The sequence below is a fragment of the Palaemon carinicauda genome, chromosome 20 (assembly GCF_036898095.1).
Source record: "Palaemon carinicauda isolate YSFRI2023 chromosome 20, ASM3689809v2, whole genome shotgun sequence".
NCBI lineage: Eukaryota > Metazoa > Arthropoda > Malacostraca > Decapoda > Palaemonidae > Palaemon > Palaemon carinicauda.
Window position 1 is genome coordinate 112,767,786 of NC_090744.1, and position 22,311 is coordinate 112,790,096.

General features: G+C 44.7%; 1 protein-coding gene across 2 annotated transcripts in view; it reads right to left on the minus strand.

Moving 5' to 3' along the window:
* LOC137614376 (26S proteasome regulatory subunit 10B) overlaps positions 1 to 22,311 on the minus strand; it is a 67,821-nt gene that overhangs the window by 42,936 nt on the left and 2,574 nt on the right. For both annotated transcript variants that reach the window (XM_068344165.1, XM_068344164.1), the window contains exons 2-3: positions 16,074 to 16,267; positions 5,520 to 5,681 (exon numbers count right to left, since the gene is read on the minus strand). In XM_068344165.1, the coding sequence (XP_068200266.1) occupies positions 5,520 to 5,681; positions 16,074 to 16,267 (356 nt within the window). The remainder of the gene's footprint in view (positions 1 to 5,519; positions 5,682 to 16,073; positions 16,268 to 22,311) is intronic.

The following is a 22,311-nucleotide window of genomic DNA, read 5'->3' on the forward strand; positions in this document are numbered from 1 at the left end:
TCAGCAAAGCTTGGTCTTCCTCATTCAGATGGGAATGAGCTTCTCGTATTAACAGTCTGATAAAATAGGATAAAGCATTCTTTGACATAGGCACAGATGGATTCTTAACTGAACACCATAAAGCTTCAGACGGGCCTCGTAAAGGTTTTTAAAATAGAACTTAAGAGCTCTTACAGGACATAAGACTCTTTCTAGTTCATTTCCAACCATACGATAAGTTTGGAATATCGAACGATATTGGTCAAGGCCGAGAAGGCAGCTCGTGTTTGGCTAGAAAACCAAGTTGTAGAACATGTAGCCGTTTCGGATGAGAATCCGATGTTCTTGCTGAAGGCATGAATCTCACTGACTCTTTTAGCTGTGGCTAAGCATATCAGGAAAAGAGTCTTAAAGGTGAGATCTTTCAGGGAGGCTGATTGTAGCGGTTCGAACCTGTCTGACATAAGGAATCTTAGTACCACGTCTAAATTCCAACCAGGTGTAACCAAACGACGCTCCTTCGTGGTCTCAAAAGACTTAAGGAGGTCCTGTAGATCTTTATTGTTGGAAAGATCTAAGCCTCTGTGACGGAAGACTGATGCCAACATGCTTCTGTAACCCTTGATAGTGGGAGCTGAAAGAGATCGTTCTTTCCTCAGATATAAGAGAAAGTCAGCTATTTGAGTTACAGAGGTACTGGTCGAGGATACGGATACTGACTTGCACCAGTTTTGGAAGATTTCCCACTTCGATTGGTAGACTCTAAGGGTGGATGTTCTCCTTGCTCTAGCAATCGCTCTGGTTGCCTCCTTCGAAAAGCCTCTAGCTCTCGAGAGTCTTTCGATAGTCTGAAGGCAGTCAGACGAAGAGCGTGGAGGCCTTGGTGTACCTTCTTTACGCGTGGCTGACGTAGAAGGTCCACCCTTAGGGGAAGTGTTCTGGGAACGTCTACTAGCCATCGAAGTACCTCGGTGAGCCATTCTCTCGCGGGCCAGAGGGAAGCAACTAGCGTCAACCTTGTCCCTTCGTGAGAGGCGAACTTCTGCAGTACCTTGTTGACAATCTTGAACGGAGGGAATGCATATAGATCTAGATGTGACCAATCTAGTAGAAAAGCATCTATATGAACTGCTGCTGGATCCGGGATTGGTGAGCAAAATATTGGGAGCCTCTTGGTCATCGAGGTTACGAAGAGATCTATGGTTGGCTGGCCCCAGGTGGCCCAAAGTCTCTTGCATACATCCTTGTGGAGGGTCCATTCTGTTGGAATTATTTGTCCCTTCCGACTGAGACAATCTGCCATGACATTCAAGTTGCCTTGGATGAACCTCGTTACTAGTGAAATGTCTAGACCTTTTGACCAGGTGAGGAGGTCCCTTGCGATCTCGTACCATGTCAGAGAGTAGGTCCCTCCTTGCTTGGAGATGTACGCCAAAGCCGTGGTGTTGTCCGAGTTCACCTCCACCACTTTGCCTTGAAGGAGAGACCTGAAGCTTTTCCAGGTCAGACGTACTGCCAGTAGCTTCTTGCAGTTGAAATGCATTGTCCTTTGACTCGAGTTCCATAATCCCGAGCATTCCCTACCGTCTAATGTCGCACCCCAGCCTACGTCCGATGCGTCCGAGAAGAGAACGTGGTTGGGAGTCTGAACAGTCAGGGGAAGACCCTCTCTAAGGTTGATATAGTCCTTTCACCAAGTCAGACCAGACTTTATCTTTCCGGAAACCGGGATCGAGACCGCTTCTAGCGTCTTGTCCTTTTTCCAGTGAAAAGCTAGATGGTATAGAAGAGGACGGAGGTGTAGTCTTCCTAGTGACACAAATTGATCCACGGATGACAGTGTCCCTACCAGACTCATCCACAGCCTGACTGGGCAGCGTTCCTTCTTCAGCATCTTCTGGATGGATAGCAGGGCTGGGGGTTGATCGTCTTGTTCAGCAACGTCCTCATCAGAGGGTTCCTCATCCGAAACTGATGAGGAAACGGCAACGGAGTGGGTAACGTCTGACTCGCTGAATCCGGTCGCACTGGTGGATGCGTGACGGAGCCGGACGCAATATCATGGTACTGCTGCACAGTTTGTGAACTGTCAACAACCATGGGTGCGCGAGGAAGTACAGCGTCAACCCGAAACTGTCTAGACTGTCTGGGTTGTGCAGTCAACACCCTACCGGGTTGCTGAGGTTGACGCACTGCGTCACAACAAGTCACCTCTGCTGGTTGTTGAACGTCTTCCTAGTGACACACTGAACGTCAACAACCACCTCCGAGCGTCGCTTAACGTCAACGTGCGACTGGCAACCCACACTGGGTCGCATCGGTGGAGGAACCACCTCAACTGGCAGACGCGAGTAGGATACCTCAGCGTCAACAGGGCGCACAACCAACCGGTTGGAAGGTTGTTGGCCAGAAGGTTCTTCTTCGTATTTAAGTCCTCTATCAAGGACACAAGCTTGGACTGCATGTCTTGCAGCAAAGCCCATTTAGGGTCTACGGGAGCAGGTGTGGCAACAGACGGGGTTAGCGACTGAGGCGGAACCATTTACCATTCCTGGAAGCCTTGTTATGTGACATAATAGTACAGCAAAACTTCAAAGGCTCGACAAAAGTTGAGAAGTTGACCTGTAAACAACTTGGAGCGTCTCCTGGCTAGGCGCCAGGGCGAGTCTACCAGAATTGAGAAGTCTACCTGGGCAGAGGCATGAACTCCCAAGCCGAGAACTTCTCTCGTGTCCTATCAGACTCTCGCTCTATAAGCCAGTTTAAAAGAAGGGAAATCAAAGGCTGTATCCCTAAAACTCCTCCTGGTGCAAAAACCAGTCGCCTAGCCAACGTAACGCTCTCTAGGAGAGCGAGAGAGCACTAGCTTAACAACAACGGCTTCGAAGTAGCTAGGCCTAGTGTAAGTTCTGACGTTAGGCGAACGAGGAGCAGCAGTTACAAGATCCGGACGAAGATCCTTAAAAAATCATCATGATTTAATTAAAGTCCATAGGAGGCTAAGCAGCTTAAGGCTCCTCTCCAAATGACAGAGTCCTCAAAGGAATATCAGTAGGAGGGAGAACAGCACTTTCTCATCTACAGGAACCTTGTCCGAGAAAAGCTAGGTTATCTCAGTGAGGGTCTCACTGGTGCATTAGCAGCAGACCAGAAGGCAACGTTATGTAACTGCTTGACAGTCTGTGAACTGTCAAAAACTGAACTGTCAACCACAACAGGTGCGTGAGGACATACAGCACTGGTGCATTAGTAGCAGACCAGAAGGCAACGTCATGTAACTGCTTGACAGTCTGAGAGCTGGCCACAACCATAGCTGTGTGGGGAAGCCTCTACTGCTGACTGACTAGTCTGCTGCGGGCGAGTAGCGGTAACCACAGTGGGTTGCGGAGGTTGAAGCACAGCGTCAAAACAAAGCAACTTAACTCCACCCTCCTGTTGTTGTGGTAACTCGCGAACGTCAACGGAGGGTAGCGTGCGTCTGTGAACGTCAACATGCGGCTGGCAGGGTACACTGCACATGGGTGGTGGAACTCTCACAGGCGGAGTGCGGGAGCAGGTAGCATCAGCGTCTACTGTACGCACAACCGTGGTTGGTTGTAGGCTAACGGGTGCAGCGTCAACCTTCTCCGCACGATACTCCTGCATAAAAGAAGCTAATTGTGTCTGCATAGACTGTAGCAAAGACCACTTAGGGTCTACAGCAGCAGGTGCGGCAACAGACGGTGTTACTGCCTGTTGCGGTACCGCTTTGCCTCTCTTAGGAGGTGTGCAGTCATCGGAAGACTGCAGCGAGTCCGAACTGACCCAGTGGCTACACCTGGGCCGTTGGACTTGCGCGGAAGGGACCGACTTGCACTTAATAAGCTGCGAGACCTTGGTCCAAGGTTTCTTACGAGAAACCTCTTCCGCAGACGAGAAGTAAATGGGCTCTCTCGTCTTTGTGTGGGTGGGGCGATCTTGGGTAGATACGCCCGAAACCACGGAGGGAAAACGTCTGTTCGTTGATCAAGGCCTGACGAACCCATAAGTCGTTCGACATTACTTCTCCCCTGGGCTTGGGAGCTTGCAAGAGGTCCCGGACTAGGTGAACGACAGGCACGAACAGACGAACCCTCGGACGCAACACTGTAACACTTTGCGCATATCACTTTATCACTTCGATTTTCTGTTTTGCACTTATTTCACTGAAATCGAAACTTTTACTGATTTCTACCTGAAACACGCAATCCTACCCTTCATTAAAAGGTAGTAATTGCGAAAACAGTCGTATAATGCAACAGAAAACATATATAAAGATAAAGAATTCAGTGGCTGGGAAAGAGACTAAACACTAGTTCAAATAAACTACGTTTACAATCTCTCACCGCACATAGCCTGGGGACAAGAATAAAACCCTAGAAACGTTTTACCTTCTTCCCCGTACAGCGACTAGGGAGGAGAGTAACACGAGAACAACGTTACCCGCTTGAACGGAACGTTTTTTCTCCTCTCTCTCCCTCCGTCTCTATCTCTCTCTCTCTTTCTCTCTTGATTTCGCAACTGAGAGAAGAGCCCAATTATATATCGTCAAAACATGTTATTTGGCTAAAGGAAAAAACTGAAAGGTTTTCCAAATAAAAAGTTCCTTTAATTTAGAATTTAAACCATTTAAGCTAAGAAAGAATGAACGAAACGTCAGAATCGGTTTACTCTTACTGCAAAGTGAAACCGTGATACACTCTCTCTCTATCGTAACGATAGAGCGCATGTTGAACGTCCTGAACGTCAACAACTGCGTAGTCTAAAAAACTAAACGTTAGTTCATCTTTGAAAACAGTACGAGACTATCAAAGAAATTCTTTCATAAAACATTAAATTTAAAAAGTTTTAAATTCTTTAAAGGCTAAATACGATATAACGGGCTCAACGTTGATTAACATCGGTTCCAAGTTAGGACCACCTACTATCAGGAAAGGTCGCATATAAACAAAACATAAAAATTTATTTTTATATGTTTATAATAAATGGAAAGTTAATCGAAGAGGCCTAATAAAGGCGGAGAGATATAAAATATATATAGATCTATAACGTGTTAAGCAAAATTACTAAAAACCTAAACACACTTCCGTCTAAGGGAAGGGTCGGCCATTTAAAAGTGAAAGAGAGTCCATACTCTCTTTGTCACCATAATTAAATCTATCCAAAACGAGTTCAAGTTTTGAGATGAAGATAAAACCCCTGCATAGCGAAAGCTCAAAACTGGAATAGTGTACTTCACCAAATAGTTGTGAAAACAAATCCAGTTAGTAACAGCGTATTTAGTAGGTCTTGCCAGTGGCACGACAGAGAGAAAATTGGTTCTGTGTTGACATGGAGTACTTGAGTACCTGCTCGACAGATGGCGCAGTTGATGTACACCCCCACCTGTATAGCGATCGCTGGCGTATTTTGTCCTTAGGTTTTTCTGCCGGGCAGCAGAGCTGACAGCTATATGATCACCGGCTAAGTTTAATATTGAAAAATGGAAAATGTACTTGTAAATTTACATGAAAATCTCTTACCTCTCTCAATTCTCGAATCTGTTCAGCTAGACCACCAATCTGGTTGTAGGTTACATCACCGGGATCTTCGTGGCTCATGTTATAAACCAAGGGGTCAACTTCACGGGGTAAATATCTCATAATAGTGAGAGTTGTCATATCCAAAGCCACACGAGTACCAGACTACAAAGATAAAATTAATCATGAGTAAATTCATGTTTATTGAAAATATAAAAATTTTTTTTTAAAAGAAATTTGTATTTTTCCTAATCATACACTATGTGTATGTGTCTTTTATTAAGTGTATTATTTCAACAAAATTGGAACGGCCATTAAAATTCAACAAGGTAATTACTACAACTACCACCAGGTGGCAGGTAAGCCACACCCACCTATCAGTCAGCAAGACTAGCACTTTCGACCTGAGGCCTGGGACTTGCACGATGGTTAATGGGTGAAATGTAACTAAATGACTAAGGTTTACATAGTTGGGAAAAATATAAATTACTTTTAAAATTTGTGATTTGTTCCCCCCCCCCCTCCCCAAAAGAAAATACACACCATTATACTTTAACCCTTTTACCCCCAGGCTATTTGGAAATTTCCAACCCTTAACCCCCAGGGGGTTATTTTTTTCAGAGCACATTTTGCATTATATTTTTCTAAAATTGCTCTAACAGCCTTAATTTTTGTCATAGAGAGGTCAGGTTGGTCTCATTCTCTTGGAAAATGCCTGAATTTTCTCAAAAATCTATCAAAAATATGAAAAAAAAAAATTTTATAGCATTTTTTTGCGAGGACGTACCGGTATGTCCATGGGGGTAAAGTGATGGCTTTTGTAAAACGTACCAGTACGTCCTTTGGGGGTAAAAGGGTTAATAGGAGACTCATCCTTAGGAGGGAGGAAGTCCAAATAAACTAAATACTAGTTGGACCTGGACCATTGAAGGGCCCCTGAAGGTAACTGTTTGGTGGATAAGGGAGTCATTGCTAGCCTTCCACTTCTCCACTCTTACCTCTGTGTTTGTCTGAGGAAAGAGAGAGCCTTCAGAAGTGAGGCATTCCTTAAATAAAATGTCGCCTCTATACCAACTTGCCTGGAGAATCATGAAACTGCATCCCTCCTGCACAAGACACAGTTAGCCTATTGGTTAGCTGACCTGGTATGCCATGAAGGTTACCACCGTTTCACTGGACAGAACCAACTTGCTGTACTTTGCCAACAAAATAGGAGACTGCACTGAACCATTAGTCAATCCAGGAAGCCACCTGGAGTCTGGCTGTAAAAGAGGATTCCATGACAGTGGACTGTGCCCTCAGGCAAACCTGCCATAAATCCAGAACCTGCAGGATCAATGCTAAGAAGAGACAGGCTCACACCCTCAGATATTAACAATATTCACTATTGAAAGTGAGAGAGGCAGGATCTTGCTCAACCAGATAGACAGCATTAAATTCTCAGGCCTGATGATCTGAATATTCGCATTGTCCAAGGCCAAGCGAGCATGTTCAAAACATTGATCCTTGAGGGGAGCTGAAAACCTAATTAGTTACTGTAGAACCTTCTGTCACAGGGGCCCTGGTAGCCTCTCCAAGTTTACTGCACTTACATATGAGTGCAAGAACGCCAAAAAGCATTCAGTTTCGGGATTCTCCGGCTCAGTTGATGCTGGACCGAAGTTGGTTGTCACTGGAGCATAGAAAACCAAAGACACCTCCTCCCATGCAAAAAACACTTCAAGAAACAGTTCTTTCCTTTAGTGTCCAAAAGAGAGGAGAGAAGATAGGAGACAGTAGTTCGAGCGACGTCGAACAAAAAGGAGCTATAAAACTTCTTCGCATCAGTTTTAGCATTGCCATAGCTGATGCCGATTCTTTCTTAGCCTTATTCTTTTTCCTAACAAACTTAAATTACTGCAAAGGCAGCCACGACCTACACTCATCACAACAGGATGACTGCAAATATTTATGTCATTTGTGTTATATAATAAAAAAGGGCATTGTGGGGATCTACAGCCAGTTTTGACAAAGCTGCCCTACTTTTTACCAGGTTTATCCATATAGCTACAGGTCTATGCATTTCTCCATTTACAACGAAAATATGAAGAAAGAATATTACAGCTAAATTTGAGAGGTAGCAAGACTACATGTGTAATGCTTGCAGTCAAAATCATACCCACTAGTCTTGTTGATTGTCTGGTGGGCTCCACCCGCTGGTAATTATAACTACCTTGTAAAATTTCAATGGCCAAGCCATCTTTGCAGAAGTCATACTTAACCCTTTTACCCCCAGGCTCTTTGGAAATTTCCAACCCTTAACCCCCAGGGGGTTATTTTTTTTCAAGCACATTTTGCAGTATATTTTTTTTAAATTGCTCTAACAGCCTTAATTTTTGTCATAGAGAGGTCAGGTTGGTCTCATTCTCTTGGAAAATGCCTGAATTATCTCATAAAATTATCAAAAATATGAAAAAAAAAATTTTTATAGCATTTTTTTACGTCCTTTGGGGGTAAAAGGGTTAATGGTTTGTATTCGTGTAGGAACAAATAACAATGCTGCCTCAAAGACAAAATAATATATCGTAATTGATGATAAAAGTATTTATCTCATAAATAACTATGCATATACTTAAATTCTTACAAACCACTAAATTCATCACAATTTTATAAAACATAAGCTAAATTATCATTCAAATAGGAATTACCTAAAAAATATATTTTTCCTGTATAGTACTGTACTCATATTTCCTTCAGTGCTTATATATTACCGCCCTAGTTTTAACACTTTACGAGGCTGATTAGAAATTCGCCGTCGTTATTCCAGGGTGACGGACGGGTATAAGGCAATGGACAAACGGTCTCTTCGGCTTCAACTCCTGATGCCTGGCGGTTGATCTGACTAGAATTAGTATGGACTGGCAGGGGTCACTTGCCTTAGTTAGATGGGACTGCACATCACAAGGAACTGGCTATCCTTTGATGTATCTAGCCAATGAATCCTCTATGGATTTAGTCAGTCATGGATAGAGAAGATGAAAGAGTGGCCCCCAGTCCCGGGCGTAGCGGGGTGCTAAGAATCTCCCGGTTTACAAATACTAAAGAAAAATTATATATTAGTCAATACAGTGAAGCTAGTTGCATAACAACTACAGTTATCCTTGAAAGAATGTATTCAGTCATTATATCATGTTATTCCGAACTTCGTTCAGCTGAAGTTATGATAAAGATCCTGCTGGCGAAGCTAAGAAGATGCACTTCTTGTAAAATGTGAGGTCCCTTTCTCTACAATAGTAATCCTTTAAAATATGATATTTTAATTATAAAATAAATTTTTGAATATACTTACCCGGTGAATATATAGCTGCAACTCTGTTGCTCGACAGACAAACTCTACGGAAAAAACTCGCCAGCGATCGCTACACAGGTTGCGGGTGTGCCCAACAGCGCCATCTGTCGTCCAGATACCCAGCTCTTATGTAAACAAAGACTCAATTTTCTCCTCGTACCACTGCGTCTCTATTGGGGAGGAAGGGAGGGTCATTTAATTTATATATTCACCGGGTAAGTATATTCAAAAATTTATCTTATAATTAAAATATCATTTTTAAATATTTAACTTAGCCGGTGAATATATAGCTGATTCACACCCAGGATGGTGGGTAGAGACCAGTAATATATGTTTACATTTTATGAGCTAAGAGTTTTTTATTTCATTTTAGAAGTTATCAAAATAACAAAAACAAAATAAATAGGTACCTGGTAAGGAAGTCGACTTGAACAATTACTCTGCCTTTTAAGTACGTCTTCCTTACGGAGCCTCGCGATCCTCTTAGGATGCTGATCGACCTCTAGGAGCTGAAGTATCAAGGGTTGCAACCCATACAACAGGACCTCATCAAACCCCTAATCTAGGCGCTCTCAAGAAATGACTTTGACCACCCGCCAAATCAACCAGGATGCGAAAGGCTTCTTAGCCTTCCGGACAACCCATAAAAACAACATTAAAAACATTTCAAGAGAAAGATTAAAAGGGTATGGAATTAGGGAATTGTAGTGGTTGAGCCCTCACCCACTACTGCACTCGCTGCTACAAATGGTCCCAGTGTGTAGCAGTCCTCGTAAAGAGACTGGACATCCTTTAGATAAAAAGACGCGAACACTGACTTGCTTCTCCAATAGGTTGCGTCCATTATACTTCGCAGAGATCTATTTTGCTTAAAGGCCACGGAAGTTGCAACAGCTCTAACTTCGTGCGTCTTCACCTTAAGCAAAGCTTGATCTTCCTCACTCAGATGTGAATGAGCTTCTCGTATTAACAGTCTGATAAAGTAGGATAAAGCATTCTTTGACATAGGCAAAGATGGTTTCTTAACTGAACACCATAAAGCTTCAGATTGGCCTCGTAAAGGTTTAGTACGCTTTAAATAGAACTTAAGAGCTCTTACAGGGCATAAGACTCTTTCTAGTTCATTGCCTACAATCTCCGATAAGCTGGGAATATCGAACGATTTAGGCCAAGGTCGAGAAGGCAGCTCATTTTTGGCTAGAAAACCAAGTTGTAGCGAACATGTGGCTTTTTCTGACGAAAATCCGATGTTCTTGCTGAAGGCATGAATCTCACTGACTCTTTTAGCTGAGGCTAAGCATACCAGGAAAAGTGTCTTTAAAGTGAGATCTTTTAGGGAGGCTGATTGTAGCGGCTCAAACCTGTCTGACATGAGGAATCTTAGTACCACGTCTAAATTCCAACCAGGTGTAACCAAACGACGCTCCGTAGTGGTCTCAAAAGACTTAAGGAGGTCTTGAAGATCTTTATTGTTGGAAAGATCTAAGCCTCTATGCCGGAAGACCGATGCCAACATGCTTCTGTAGCCCTTGATAGTGGGAACTGAAAGGGATCGTCCTTTTCTCAGGTATAAGAGAAAGTCAGCTATTTGAGCTACAGAGGTACTGGTCGAGGATACAGATACTGACTTGCACCAGATTCGGAAGACTTCCCACTTCGATTGGTAGACTCTAATGGTGGATGCTCTCCTTGCTCTAGCAATCGCACTGGCTGCCTCCTTCGAAAAGCCTCTAGCTCTCGAGAGTCTTTCGATAGTCTGAAGGCAGTCAGACGAAGAGCGAGGAGGCTTTGGTGTACCTTCTTTACGTGCGGCTGACGTTGAAGGTCCACCCTTAGAGGAAGACTTCTGGGAACGTCTACTAGCCATCGAAGTACCTCGGTGAACCATTCTCTCGCGGGCCAGAGGGGAGCAACTAGCGTCAACCTTGTCCCTTCGTGAGAGGCAAACTTCTGCAGTACCTTGTTGACAATCTTGAACGGTGGGAATGCGTAGAGATCTAGATGTGACCAATCTAGGAGAAAGGCATCTATATGTATTGCTGCTGGGTCCGGGACTGGGGAGCAATAGATTGGGAGCCTCTTGGTCAGCGAGGTTGCAAAGAGATCTATGGTTGGTTGGCCCCAAGTGGCCCAAAGTCTCTTGCATACATCCTTGTGGAGGGTCCATTCTGTTGGAATTACTTGCCCTTTCCGACTGAGACAATCTGCTATGACATTCAAGTTGCCTTGGATGAACCTCGTTACTAGTGAGATGTCTTGACCTTTTGACCAGATGAGCAGGTCCCTTGCGATCTCGTACAACGTCAGTGAGTGGGTCCCTCCTTGCTTGGAGATGTACGCCAAGGCAGTGGTGTTGTCTGAGTTCACTTCCACCACTTTGCCTCGAAGGAGAGACTTGAAGCTTTTCAAGGCCAGATGTACTGCCAACAGCTCCTTGCAGTTGATATGCATGTTCCTCTGACTCGAGTTCCACAGTCCTGAGCATTCCCGACCGTCTAATGTCGCGCCCCAGCCCACGTCCGATGCGTCCGAGAAGAGAACGTGGTTGGGAGTCTGAACAGCCAGGGGAAGACCCTCTCTTAAGTTGATATTGTCCTTCCACCAAATCAGACAAGACTTCATCTTTTCGGAAATCGGGATCGAGACCGCTTCTAGCGTCTTGTCCTTTTTCCAGTGAAAAGCTAGATGGTATTGGAGCGGACGGAGGTGTAGTCTTCCTAGTGACACAAAATGTTCCACGGATGACAGCGTCCCTATCAGACTCATCCACAGCCTGACTGAGCAGCGTTCCTTCTTCAGCATCTTCTGGATGGATAGCAGGGCTTGATCTATTCTGGGGGCTGATCGTCTTGTTGTTCAGCAACGTCCTCATCAGATAGTTCCTCATCCGAAAACTGATGAGGAAACGGCAACGGAGTGGGCAACGTCTGGCTCGCTGAGTCCGGTCGCACTGGTGCATGCATGACGGAGCCGGACGCAACATCATGGAACTGCTGCACAGTCTGTGAACTGTCAACAACCATGGGTGCGCGAGGAAGCACAGCGTCCACCCGAGACTGTCTAGACCGTCTGGGTTGTGCAGTCAACACCATACCGGGTTGCTGAGGTTGACGCACTGCGTCAAAACAAGTCACCTCTGCTGGTTGTTGAACGTCCTGAACGTCAACAACCACCTCCGAGCGTCGCTTAACGTCAACGTGGGGCTGGCAACCCACACTGGGTCGCATCGGTGGAGGAACCACCTCAACTGGCAGACGCGAGAAGGTTACCTCAGCGTCAACAGGACGCACAACCGACCGGTTGGAAGGTTGTTGGCCAGAAGGTTCGGCAGCAACCTTCTCCGCATTAAAGTCCTCTATCAAGGACGCAAGCTTGGACTGCATGCTTGCAGCAAAGCCCATTTAGGGTCTACGGGAGCAGGTGCGGCAACAGACGGGGTTAGCGACTGAGGCGGTACCGCTTTCCATCCCTGAAAGCCTTGTTTATGCATGACATAATTGTACAGCAAAACTTCAAAGGCTCGAAAACAGCTGTGAAGTTGACCTGTAAAAAACTTGGAGCGTCTCCTGGCCAGGCGCCAGGGAGAGTCTACGAGATTTGAGAAGTCTATCTGGGCAGAGGCATGAACTCCCAAGCCGAGAACTTCTCTCGTGTCATATCAGACTCTCGCTCTATGAGCCAGTTTAAAAGAAGGGAAAGCAAAGGCTGTATCCCCCAAACTCCTCCTGGTGATAAACCAGTCGCCTAGCAAACGTAAAGCTCTCTAGGAGAGCGAGAGAGCACTAGCTTAAAAACAACGGCTTCGAAGTAGCTAGGCCTAGTGTAAGCTCTGACGTTTAGGCGAACGAGGAGCAGCAGTTACAAAAAGATCCGGACAAAGATCCTTAAAAAAAATCATCATGATTTAATTAAAGTCCATAGAGGGCTAAGCAGCTTTAGGCTCCTCTCCATCTGACAGAGTCCTCAAGGTAATATCAGTAGGAGGGGGAACAGCAACTTCCTCATCTACAGGAACCTTGTCCGATAAAAGCTGAGTCTCAAGCAAGGGAGAGACCTACCGTGGTGGCAATGCTTCACAAGCAGAGTCCACACTCACTGGTGCATTAGTAGCGGACCAGGACGCAACGTCATGTAACTGCTTGACAGTCTGTGAACTGTCAACAACTGAACTGTCAACCACAACAGGTGCGTGAGGACGCACAGCGTCCACTCGAGACTGCTTTGACTGCCTAGACTGAGCAGTCAAAACAACTCTAGAATGCGGAGGTTGACGCACAGCGTCAAAACAAGTCAACTCCGATTGTTAGTGAACGTCTTGAACGTCAACAGGAGCATCAGCAAGTGGCCTAACGTCCAAATGCGGCTGAAAATCCACACGAGACCGCATCGAGTGTGGTTTTAAACAACCTGACTGACGTGACTTAGCTACGCCAACGTCAACAGGAAGCACAAAGGAACGTTAGGTTGGCTGAAAGCCAGGATATCGATGAGATAAACGGCTAGACTCAACGGACTAATCGGCAGAATAGTCTTCCATAAGGGAGGCAAGCATATTCTGCACGTCTTGCCGTACAACCCATTAAGGATCAACGGAAATGGTTGTGGTAAGAGACGAGGGTAACGTCTGTGACCGCAACACTTTGCCAACAAAAAAAAGACTCTCGGAGTCTGTGTTACGCTTTTGTTAGGCGGCGAGCAGTTATCCGATGACTGCATAGGGTCAGAGCTGTCCTAATGGCTGTAACCAGGACGCTGGACCTGTCCTGAAAGGACTGACTTTCGCTTAAGGGCTTCGAAACCTTGTGACAGGTTTCTTATGCGAAAAGCCTTCGGATGACGAGGAGAAAATTCGTCTCTCTCGTCTTATGGTAGGGGAGATCTTGGTAAGATACACCCGATACCATAGAGGGAAACGTCTGTTCGTTGATCAAGGCCTCTCGAACCCATAAGTCGTTCGACATTACTTCTCCCCTGGGCTTGGGAGCTTGCAAGAGGTCCCGGACTAGGTGAACGACAGGCACGAACAGACGAACCCTCGGACACAACACTGTAACACTTTGCGCATATCACTTTATCACTTCGATTTTCTGTTTTGCACTTATTTCACTGAAATCGAAACTTTTACTGATTTCTACCTGAAACACGCAATTCTACCCTTCATTAAAAGGTAGTAATTGCGAAATCAGTCGTATAATGCAAGCTCATTAATACCAGCAAAAAACAGAAAACATATTTTAAGATAAAAAATTCAGTGGCTGGGAAAGAGACTAAACACTAGTTCATACAAACTATGTTTTCAATCTCTCACCGCACATAGCCTGGGTACGAGAATAAAAAACTAAAAACGTTTTATCCTTCCTCCCCGTACAGAGACTAGGGACGAGAGTAATTCGAGAACAACGTTACCCGCTTGAACGGAACGTTTTCTCTCCTCTCTCTCCCTCCGTCTCTATCTCTCTCTCTCTTTCTCTCTTGATTTCGCACTTAAGAGAAGAGCCCAATTATATTTCGTCAAAAAAAACATGTTATTTGACTAAAGGAAAAAACTGAAAGGTTTTTCAAATAAAAAGTTCCTTTAAAATAGAATTTAAAACATTTAAGCTAAGAAAGAATGAACAAAACGTCAGAATCGATTTACTCTTACTGCAAAGTGAAACCGTGATACACTCTCTCTCTATCGTAACGATAGAGCGCATGTTGAACGTCCTGAACGTCAACAACTGCGTAGCATAAATAAACTAAACGTTAGTTCATCTTTGAAAACAGTACGAAGACTATCAAAGAAATTCTTTCATAAAATATTACATTTAAAAAGTTTTAAATCCTTAGCTCTTTAAAAGCTATTTACGATATAAAGGGCTCAACGTTGATTAACTTCGGTTTCCAAGTTAGGACCGCCTACTCTCAGGAAAGGTCGCATATAAACAAAACATTAAAATTAATTTTTATATGTTTATAATAAATGGAAAGTTAATCGAAGAGGCCTAATAAAGGCGGAGAGAAATAAAATATATAGAGGAAAATCTATAAATAATTTATAACGTGATAAGATAATTACTAAAAGCCTAAACACACTTCCGTCTAAGGGAAGGGTCGGCCATTTAAAAGTGAAAGAAAGTCCATACTCTCTTTGTCACCATAATTAAATCTATCCAAAACGAGTTCAAGATTTAAGATGAAGATAAAACACCTGCATTGCGAAAGCTCAAAACCAGAATATAGTACTTCACCAATATGATGTGAAAAACTCCAGTTTAGCAACAGCGAGTAAAGTACGTCTTGTCGACACGTCGACAGAGAGAAAATTGAGTCTTTGTTTACATAAGAGCTGGGTATCTGGTCGACAGATGGCGCTGTTGGGCACACCCGCAACCTGTGTAGCGATCGCTGGCGAGTTTTTTCCGTAGAGTTTGTCTGTCGAGCAACAGAGTTGCAGCTATATATTCACCGGCTAAGTTAAATATTTAAAAATATTATTTTCAAGTATTTTCATTCATATTCCACCAGGTGAAACTACATGTGAGCATTGTGACTGACTAGAACCAAAATAGTTGGTTAAGAGGATCTGTAACTTTTTATTCTAAACATTTTCAGTATCCATTAGGATCTGTTCATGTGGGATACAGTATGCAGGTTCAGAGTAAAATAAGGTGCATTTTGGATAGCTATGCTTTTTACAAAAACTTACCACTAATACGATGCACCAGAGAAGAGAATAAATATGTAGTTAGTGTATAACCCAATTCCTATTAAAATTGTTACCCTATATGTATGTTAACTTATACATCTGATTCTTAATACAGCTTTGTATTATTTACATATTTGCATTGTATTATTTAAACATATACAAGTACATCGTGTTTCTTTGTGCTGTCCATTATATGCAAAAAATGATGGGTAATACTGTATTAAACTGTCTTATATGAAAGGGGGTATCTTTTCAGGAAGAACAACCAGAATATCTCATACGAGTAGCTATGGAGCTGTATAGTAGAGTACAGCAAAATTCAATGCTTTTTAAATATCTACAACTACTGTACCGTATTAAGACATAAAAGTCTCCCACTGGTGAGCTCTGCTTAAGAATAAAACAAGCATGATAATCATTCAAGCTCTCTAAGTATAAGTACCTTATACTTGAGTAAAGTTCACCCCCAAGGAATATGCAGTATATACCTGTATAAAAAATAGAATAAAAAAGATCAAATCAATTCAAATTTGCATCTCACCTTTAGCTTTGCCTTGTCCAACTGCCTCCTGCAACCAACCACATATCTTGGGCCATTTGTTGCTTTTACAATAAACTTTTCTTCCGTTAACTGCTTGAGAACTTCTCCTACTATCTGACCTACACTTTGGAGAGCCTTCAGATCATTCTCACTTTTATCATACTGTTTGTCTAATTCCTTCTTCTCTTCTCGGTCTGAAATACATACAATATTGTTTAAAAGATTGAATTTTCAAATTAATGTATTTTTCCTAACAATACAAACTACAGTCCTTTAATACGGGTATGCTTTCAGCGAAGCTGGATATGGCTATTAACATTTATAACGTGGTGGCGGTAGTTACTCCCGGGTGATGGGTAAGCTCGTCCACTGAGCAGAAACTTTGACCTTGACCTTGTGGAATGACAGACTTTTTAGGGGAAATAAATAAGTTACTCGTATTCACAGGCACTTTAAACAGTTTAGATTTCGTTGGTCATTGGAACTATGTATTTTTCAAATCATATGGACAGATTAAGCTAAGAGATACATCTGAAAAACCAAGGGTAAAATTTCAGTATTCTACAACCCCATCATTTTTCTATGAAAAAAAACTTTCCCTTTAATTTTCTTATTGTCCGCAAAAGTGTTGTTTTCTGGTTACCATCACCCTACATAACCCTTCACAGTAAAATCTAAACTTAGGAGGTGGGTAGGAAACCACCGAAATTTAACCTAACCCAGTTTCAATAGTAAAGTCTGTTGGATAACAAACAGGGTTGTAGTCTTTACATAAGTTAGGGTAACGGCAGTCTAAGGGGTGGTGACAGGGGGAGAATAAGCCATGTTGTAAGTAAAGATATGACTATTAGGTTAGGTTAGGTAGCTCCCTGGTAAATAAGGCTATGGATGTTAGGTTAAGTGCACCGCCTACAGTAGTTAAGGCTACAGTGTTAGGTTAGGTAGGGAAGGGGAACCTTAGGTTAGGCAGTGCTCTTGTGTTTTGTTTCTTTGGCAAAATGTTTTATTTAGCCATGCCTTCTGGTATTTTACAAAGTATATGATTTGAAAAATACAGATTTCCCCGAAGTTTTTGCATCAGAGCTGTTCAAGGTACCTATAATTAAACCGGGAACACTTATTATCTTCATCAGGAATATTGTGCTACTGTATAAAAATTCCCTTAAATTAGATAGGTAGAATATGTTATTTTTATTAATAAAATAAATTTTTGAATATACTTACCCGATAATCATGTAGCTGTCAACTCCGTTGCCCGACAGAATTCTATGGAGGGATACGCCAGCTATCACAATACTAGAAGGGGGTGTATTTACCAGCGCCACCTGTGGCCAGGTACTCAAGTACTTCTTGTTGACACCTCCTCAATTATTCCTCGGTCCACTGGTTCTCTATGGGGAGGAAGGGAGGGTCGATTAAATCATGATTATCGGGTAAGTATATTCAAAAATTTATTTTATTAATAAAAATAACATTTTTCAATATTAAACTTACCCGATAATCATGTAGCTGATTCACACCCAGGGGGGTGGGTGAAAACCAGTGTACAAGATTAAAGGATAGCTAAGTATCCCATATTTCATATAATCAGTTATCCACAATAACAATGAAATAATAAGTACCTGGTAAGGAAGTCGACTTGAACCGTTACTCTGCCTTTAATAAGATCGTCTTCCTTACTGAGCGCAGCGTTCCTCTTGGGAGGCTGAATCAACTCAAAGGTGCTAAAGTATACAGGGCTGCAACCCATACTAAAGGACCTCATCACAACCTTTAACCTTGGCGCTTCTCAAGAAAGAATTGACCACCCGCCAAATCAACAAGGATGTGGAAGGCTTCTTAGCCGACCGTACAACCCATAAAAAGTATTCAAGAGAAAGGTTAAAAAGTTATGGGATTATGGGAATGTAGTGGCTGAGCCCTCGCCTACTACTGCATTCGTTGCTACGAATGGACCCAGGGTGTAGCAGTACTCGTAAAGAGACTGGACATCTTTGAGATAGAATGATGCGAACACTGACTTGTTTCTCCAATAGGTTGCATCCATAACACTCTGCAGAGAACGGTTCTGTTTGAAGGCCACTGAAGTAGCCACAGCTCTCACTTCATGTGTCCTTACCTTCAGCAAAGCAAGGTCTTCTTCCTTCAGATGAGAATTTGCTTCTCTAATCAGAAGCCTGATGTAGTAAGAAACTGAGTTCTTAGACATTGGTAGAGAAGGCTTCTTGATAGCACACCATAAGGCTTCTGATTGTCCTCGTAATGGTTTTGACCTTCTTAGATAGTACTAAAGAGCTCTAACTGGGCAAAGTACTCTCTCCAGTTCGTTCCCCACCATGTTGGACAGGCTTGGGATCTCGAACGACCTAGGCCAAGGACGGGAAGGAAGCTCGTTTTTAGCCAAAAAACCGAGCTGCAAGGAACATGTAGCCGTTTCAGATGTGAAACCTATGTTCCTGCTGAAGGCGTGGATCTCACTTACTCTTTTACCTGTTGCTAAGCACACGAGGAAAAAAGTTTTTAATGTGAGGTCCTTAAAAGAGGCTGATTGGAGCGGTTCAAATCCTGATGACATTAGGAACCTTAGGACCACGTCTAGATTCCAGCCTGGAGTGGACAACCGACGTTCCTTTGAGGTCTCAAAAGACCTAAGGAGGTCCTGTAGATCTTTGTTGGAGGAAAGATCCAAGCCTCTGTGGCGGAAAACCGCTGCCAACAAACTTCTGTAACCCTTGATCGTAGGAGCTGATAGGGATCTTACGTTCCTTAGATGTAACAGGAAGTCAGCAATCTGGGTTACATAGGTACTGGTTGAGGAAAACTGCATTGGCCTTGCACCAGCTTCGGAAGACTTCCCATTAAGACTGATAGACTCTGAGAGTGGATGTCGTCCTTGCTCTGGCAATCGCTCTGGCTGCCTCCTTCGAAAAGCCTCTAGCTCTTGAGAGTCTTTCGATAGTCTGAAGGCAGTCAGACGAAGAGCGTGGAGGTTGGGTGTACCTTCTTCACGTGAGGTTGACGCAGAAGGTCCACTCTAGGAGGAAGAGTCCTGGGAACGTCGACCAGCCATTGCAGTACCTCAGTGAACCATTCTCTCGCGGGCCAGAGGGGAGCAACCAACGTCAGCCGTGTCCCTTTGTGAGAGGCGAACTTCTGAAGTACCCTGTTGACAATCTTGAACGGCGGGAATGCATACAGGTTGAGATGGGACCAATCCAGCAGAAAGGCATCCACGCGAACTGCTGCTGGTTCTGGAATCGGAGAACAATACAAGAGGAGCCTCTTGGTCATCGAGGTAGCGAATAGATCTATGGTTGGCTGACCCCACAGGGCCCAAAGTCTGCTGCAAACATTCTTGTGAAGGGTCCACTCTGTGGGGAAGACCTGACCCTTCCGGCTGAGGCGATCTGCCATGACATTCATATCGCCCTGAATGAGCCTCATTACCAGCGTGAGCTTTCGATCTTTTGACCAAATGAGGAGGTCCCTTGCGATCTCGAACAACTTCCTCGAATGAGTCCCTCCCTGCTTGGAGATGTAAGCCAAGGCTGTGGTGTAGTCGGAGTTCACCTCCACCACCTTGTTAAGCTGGAGGGACTTGAAGTTTATCAAGGCCAAATGAACTGCCAACAACTCCTTGCAATAGATGTGAAGTGTCCTTTGCTCCTGATTCCATGTTCCCGAGCATTCCTGTCCGTCCAGTGTCGCACCCCAGCCCGTGTCCGATGCGTCCGAGAAGAGACGGTGGTCGGAGGTCTGAACAGCCAAAGGTAGACCTTCCTTGAGAAGAATGCTGTTCTTCCATCACGTTAGAGTAGACCTCATCTCTTCGGAAACAGGAACTGAGCCCGTCTCTAGCGTCATGTCCTTTATCCAGTGAGCAGCTAGATGATATTGAAGGGGGCGGAGGTGGAGTCTCCCTAACTCGATGAACAGGGCCAGCGATGAAAGTGTCCCTGTTAGACTCATCCACTGCCTGACTAAGCATCGGTTCCTTCTCAGCATGCTCTGGATGCATTCTAGGGCTTGGAAGATCCTTGGGGCCGACGGACAAGTCCGAAAAGCTCGACTCTGAAGATCCATACCCAAGGAGACAATGGTCTGGGATGGAACGAGCTGAGACTCCTCAAAATTGACCAGGAGGCCCAGTTCCTTGGTCAGATCCATAGTCCATTTGAAAATCTCCAGACAGCGACGACTTGAGGGAGCTCTTAAAAGCCAGTCGTCTGACGGAGCCGGACACAAGATCATGATACTGCTGCACAGTCTGTAAACTGTCAATCATGGGCAAGCGAGGAAGTACAGTGACAACCCGAATCTGTCTAGACTGTCTGGGTCGTACAGACAACTCCTTAACGGGTTGCTGAGGTTGCCGCACTGCGTCACAACAAGTCCCTTTGTTGGTTGTTGAACGTCTTCCCCGTGACACATTGACTCCGTAAACAAAAGATCCTCTAACAAGGACTAAGCTTGGACTGCATGTCATGCAACACAGCTCAAGGTCTATGGGAGCAGGTGTGGTAACAGACGGGATTAGCGGCTGAAGTGTAACCATTACCTTCCCTGTAAGCATGTTATGCTTAAATAAAAGTCCATAAGAGGTTATGCAGCTAAAGGCTCCCTCCAAATGACAGAGTCCTCAAAGGAATATCAGAAGGAGGGAGAAAAGAACTTTCTCATCTACAGGGACCTTATCCTAGAAAAGCTAAGTTCTCTGAGTGAGGGTTCACTGGTGCAAAGCAGCAGACTAGAAGGCAACGTTATGAAACTGCTTGACAGTCTAGTGAGTTGGCAACAACCCAAGATGTGTTGAGAAGCATGCGGTAAGGTATGCAGAGCATGATGTATGCAGAGTATGCTGTATGCAGAGCATGCTGTATGTAGAGCATGTTGAATGCAGAGCATGCTGAATGCAGAGCATGCTGTATGCAGAGCATGTTGTAAGCAGAGCATGCTGAATGCAGAGCATGCTGAATGCTGAGCATGTAGTAAGCAGAGCCTGCTGTAAGCAGAGCCTGCTGAAAGGAAAGCAGAGCGTGTGCATGGCGTTTAACATTTCTCAGAAATTCCATGACCAGTGCTAGAGTGCTTTATGCATGCTTGCATGGGGTTTAAACCATGGTATGCTGAACAGCAGAGTCAGAACGAGCTGGAACAACAATAGTGTGGTTTCCTCTTCAAGACTCCGATGAGGGAACACCTGAGGCTCAGTCTGCAAAGGCTGAATAAAAGACAAGCAGAAGGAAGGCGCATGGGTGGAGGAGGCTGACTCCTAGCATGAGTGGTTGAACCCAAGGGTTGCGCTTGCTGAGCGGTTGGCGGAAGCGGAGTAGCAAGTTCCAGTTCCTGTGGTGTGAGCGGAGCGCGATGAGGAAGAGGCTGCGCAGAACAAGGTAAATGTCTCGCAAGCTGAGGCTCCTGAGGCGCAAGGCTAAGGTGTTGTGGTGCTTGCCTTATGGAGGGTTGAGCTCGCTGCAGCAAGAGCTGAGGAAACTGACTCATGGACGGGAGAGGTTGTTGTACCTCAACCGAGTGTTGCATCACTGGTGGAGCAGCAAGGGGAGGAGGAGGAAGAGTGTAACTCTCCTGATCCCAAAGCAAGGGTTGCCTTAAAGAAGGCTGAGGCTGAACAACACTGTGAACAGCAAACTCCGAAAGTGGTTCAACATCGTACGCCTGGCAGATGGTGCTGCGACCAGGCGGAGCAGGTGCAGGCTGGGTGAGCACAGGCGGAGCAGGTGCAGGCTGGGCGAGCACAGGCTGAGCGAGAACAGGTGGAGGGAGTGCAGGCGGTGCAACACTCTCAGCCCGACACTCACTCATCAAGTCCGAAAGCTGTGCTTGCATGGACTGTAGTAGAGTCCACAACATCGTACGCCTGGCAGATGGTACTGTGATCAGGCGGAGCGAGTGTAGGAGAAGGGAGTGTAGGCGGAGGCGGAGGAGCAACACTCTCAGCCCGACACTCACTCATCAAGTCCGAAAGCTGTGCTTGCATGGACTGTAGTAGAGTTCACAACATCGTACGCCTGGCAGATGGAGCTGCGACCAGGCGGAGCAGGTGCAGGCTGGGCGAGCACAGGCGGAGCAGGTGCAGGCTGGGCGAGCACAGGCGTAGCGAGAACAGGTGGAGGGAGTGTAGGCGGAGGAGGAGGTGCAACACTCTCAGCCCGACACTCACGCATCAAGACCGAAAGTGTGACTGTGCAGTAGTGCATTCGGGTTGTGAACTTTAACT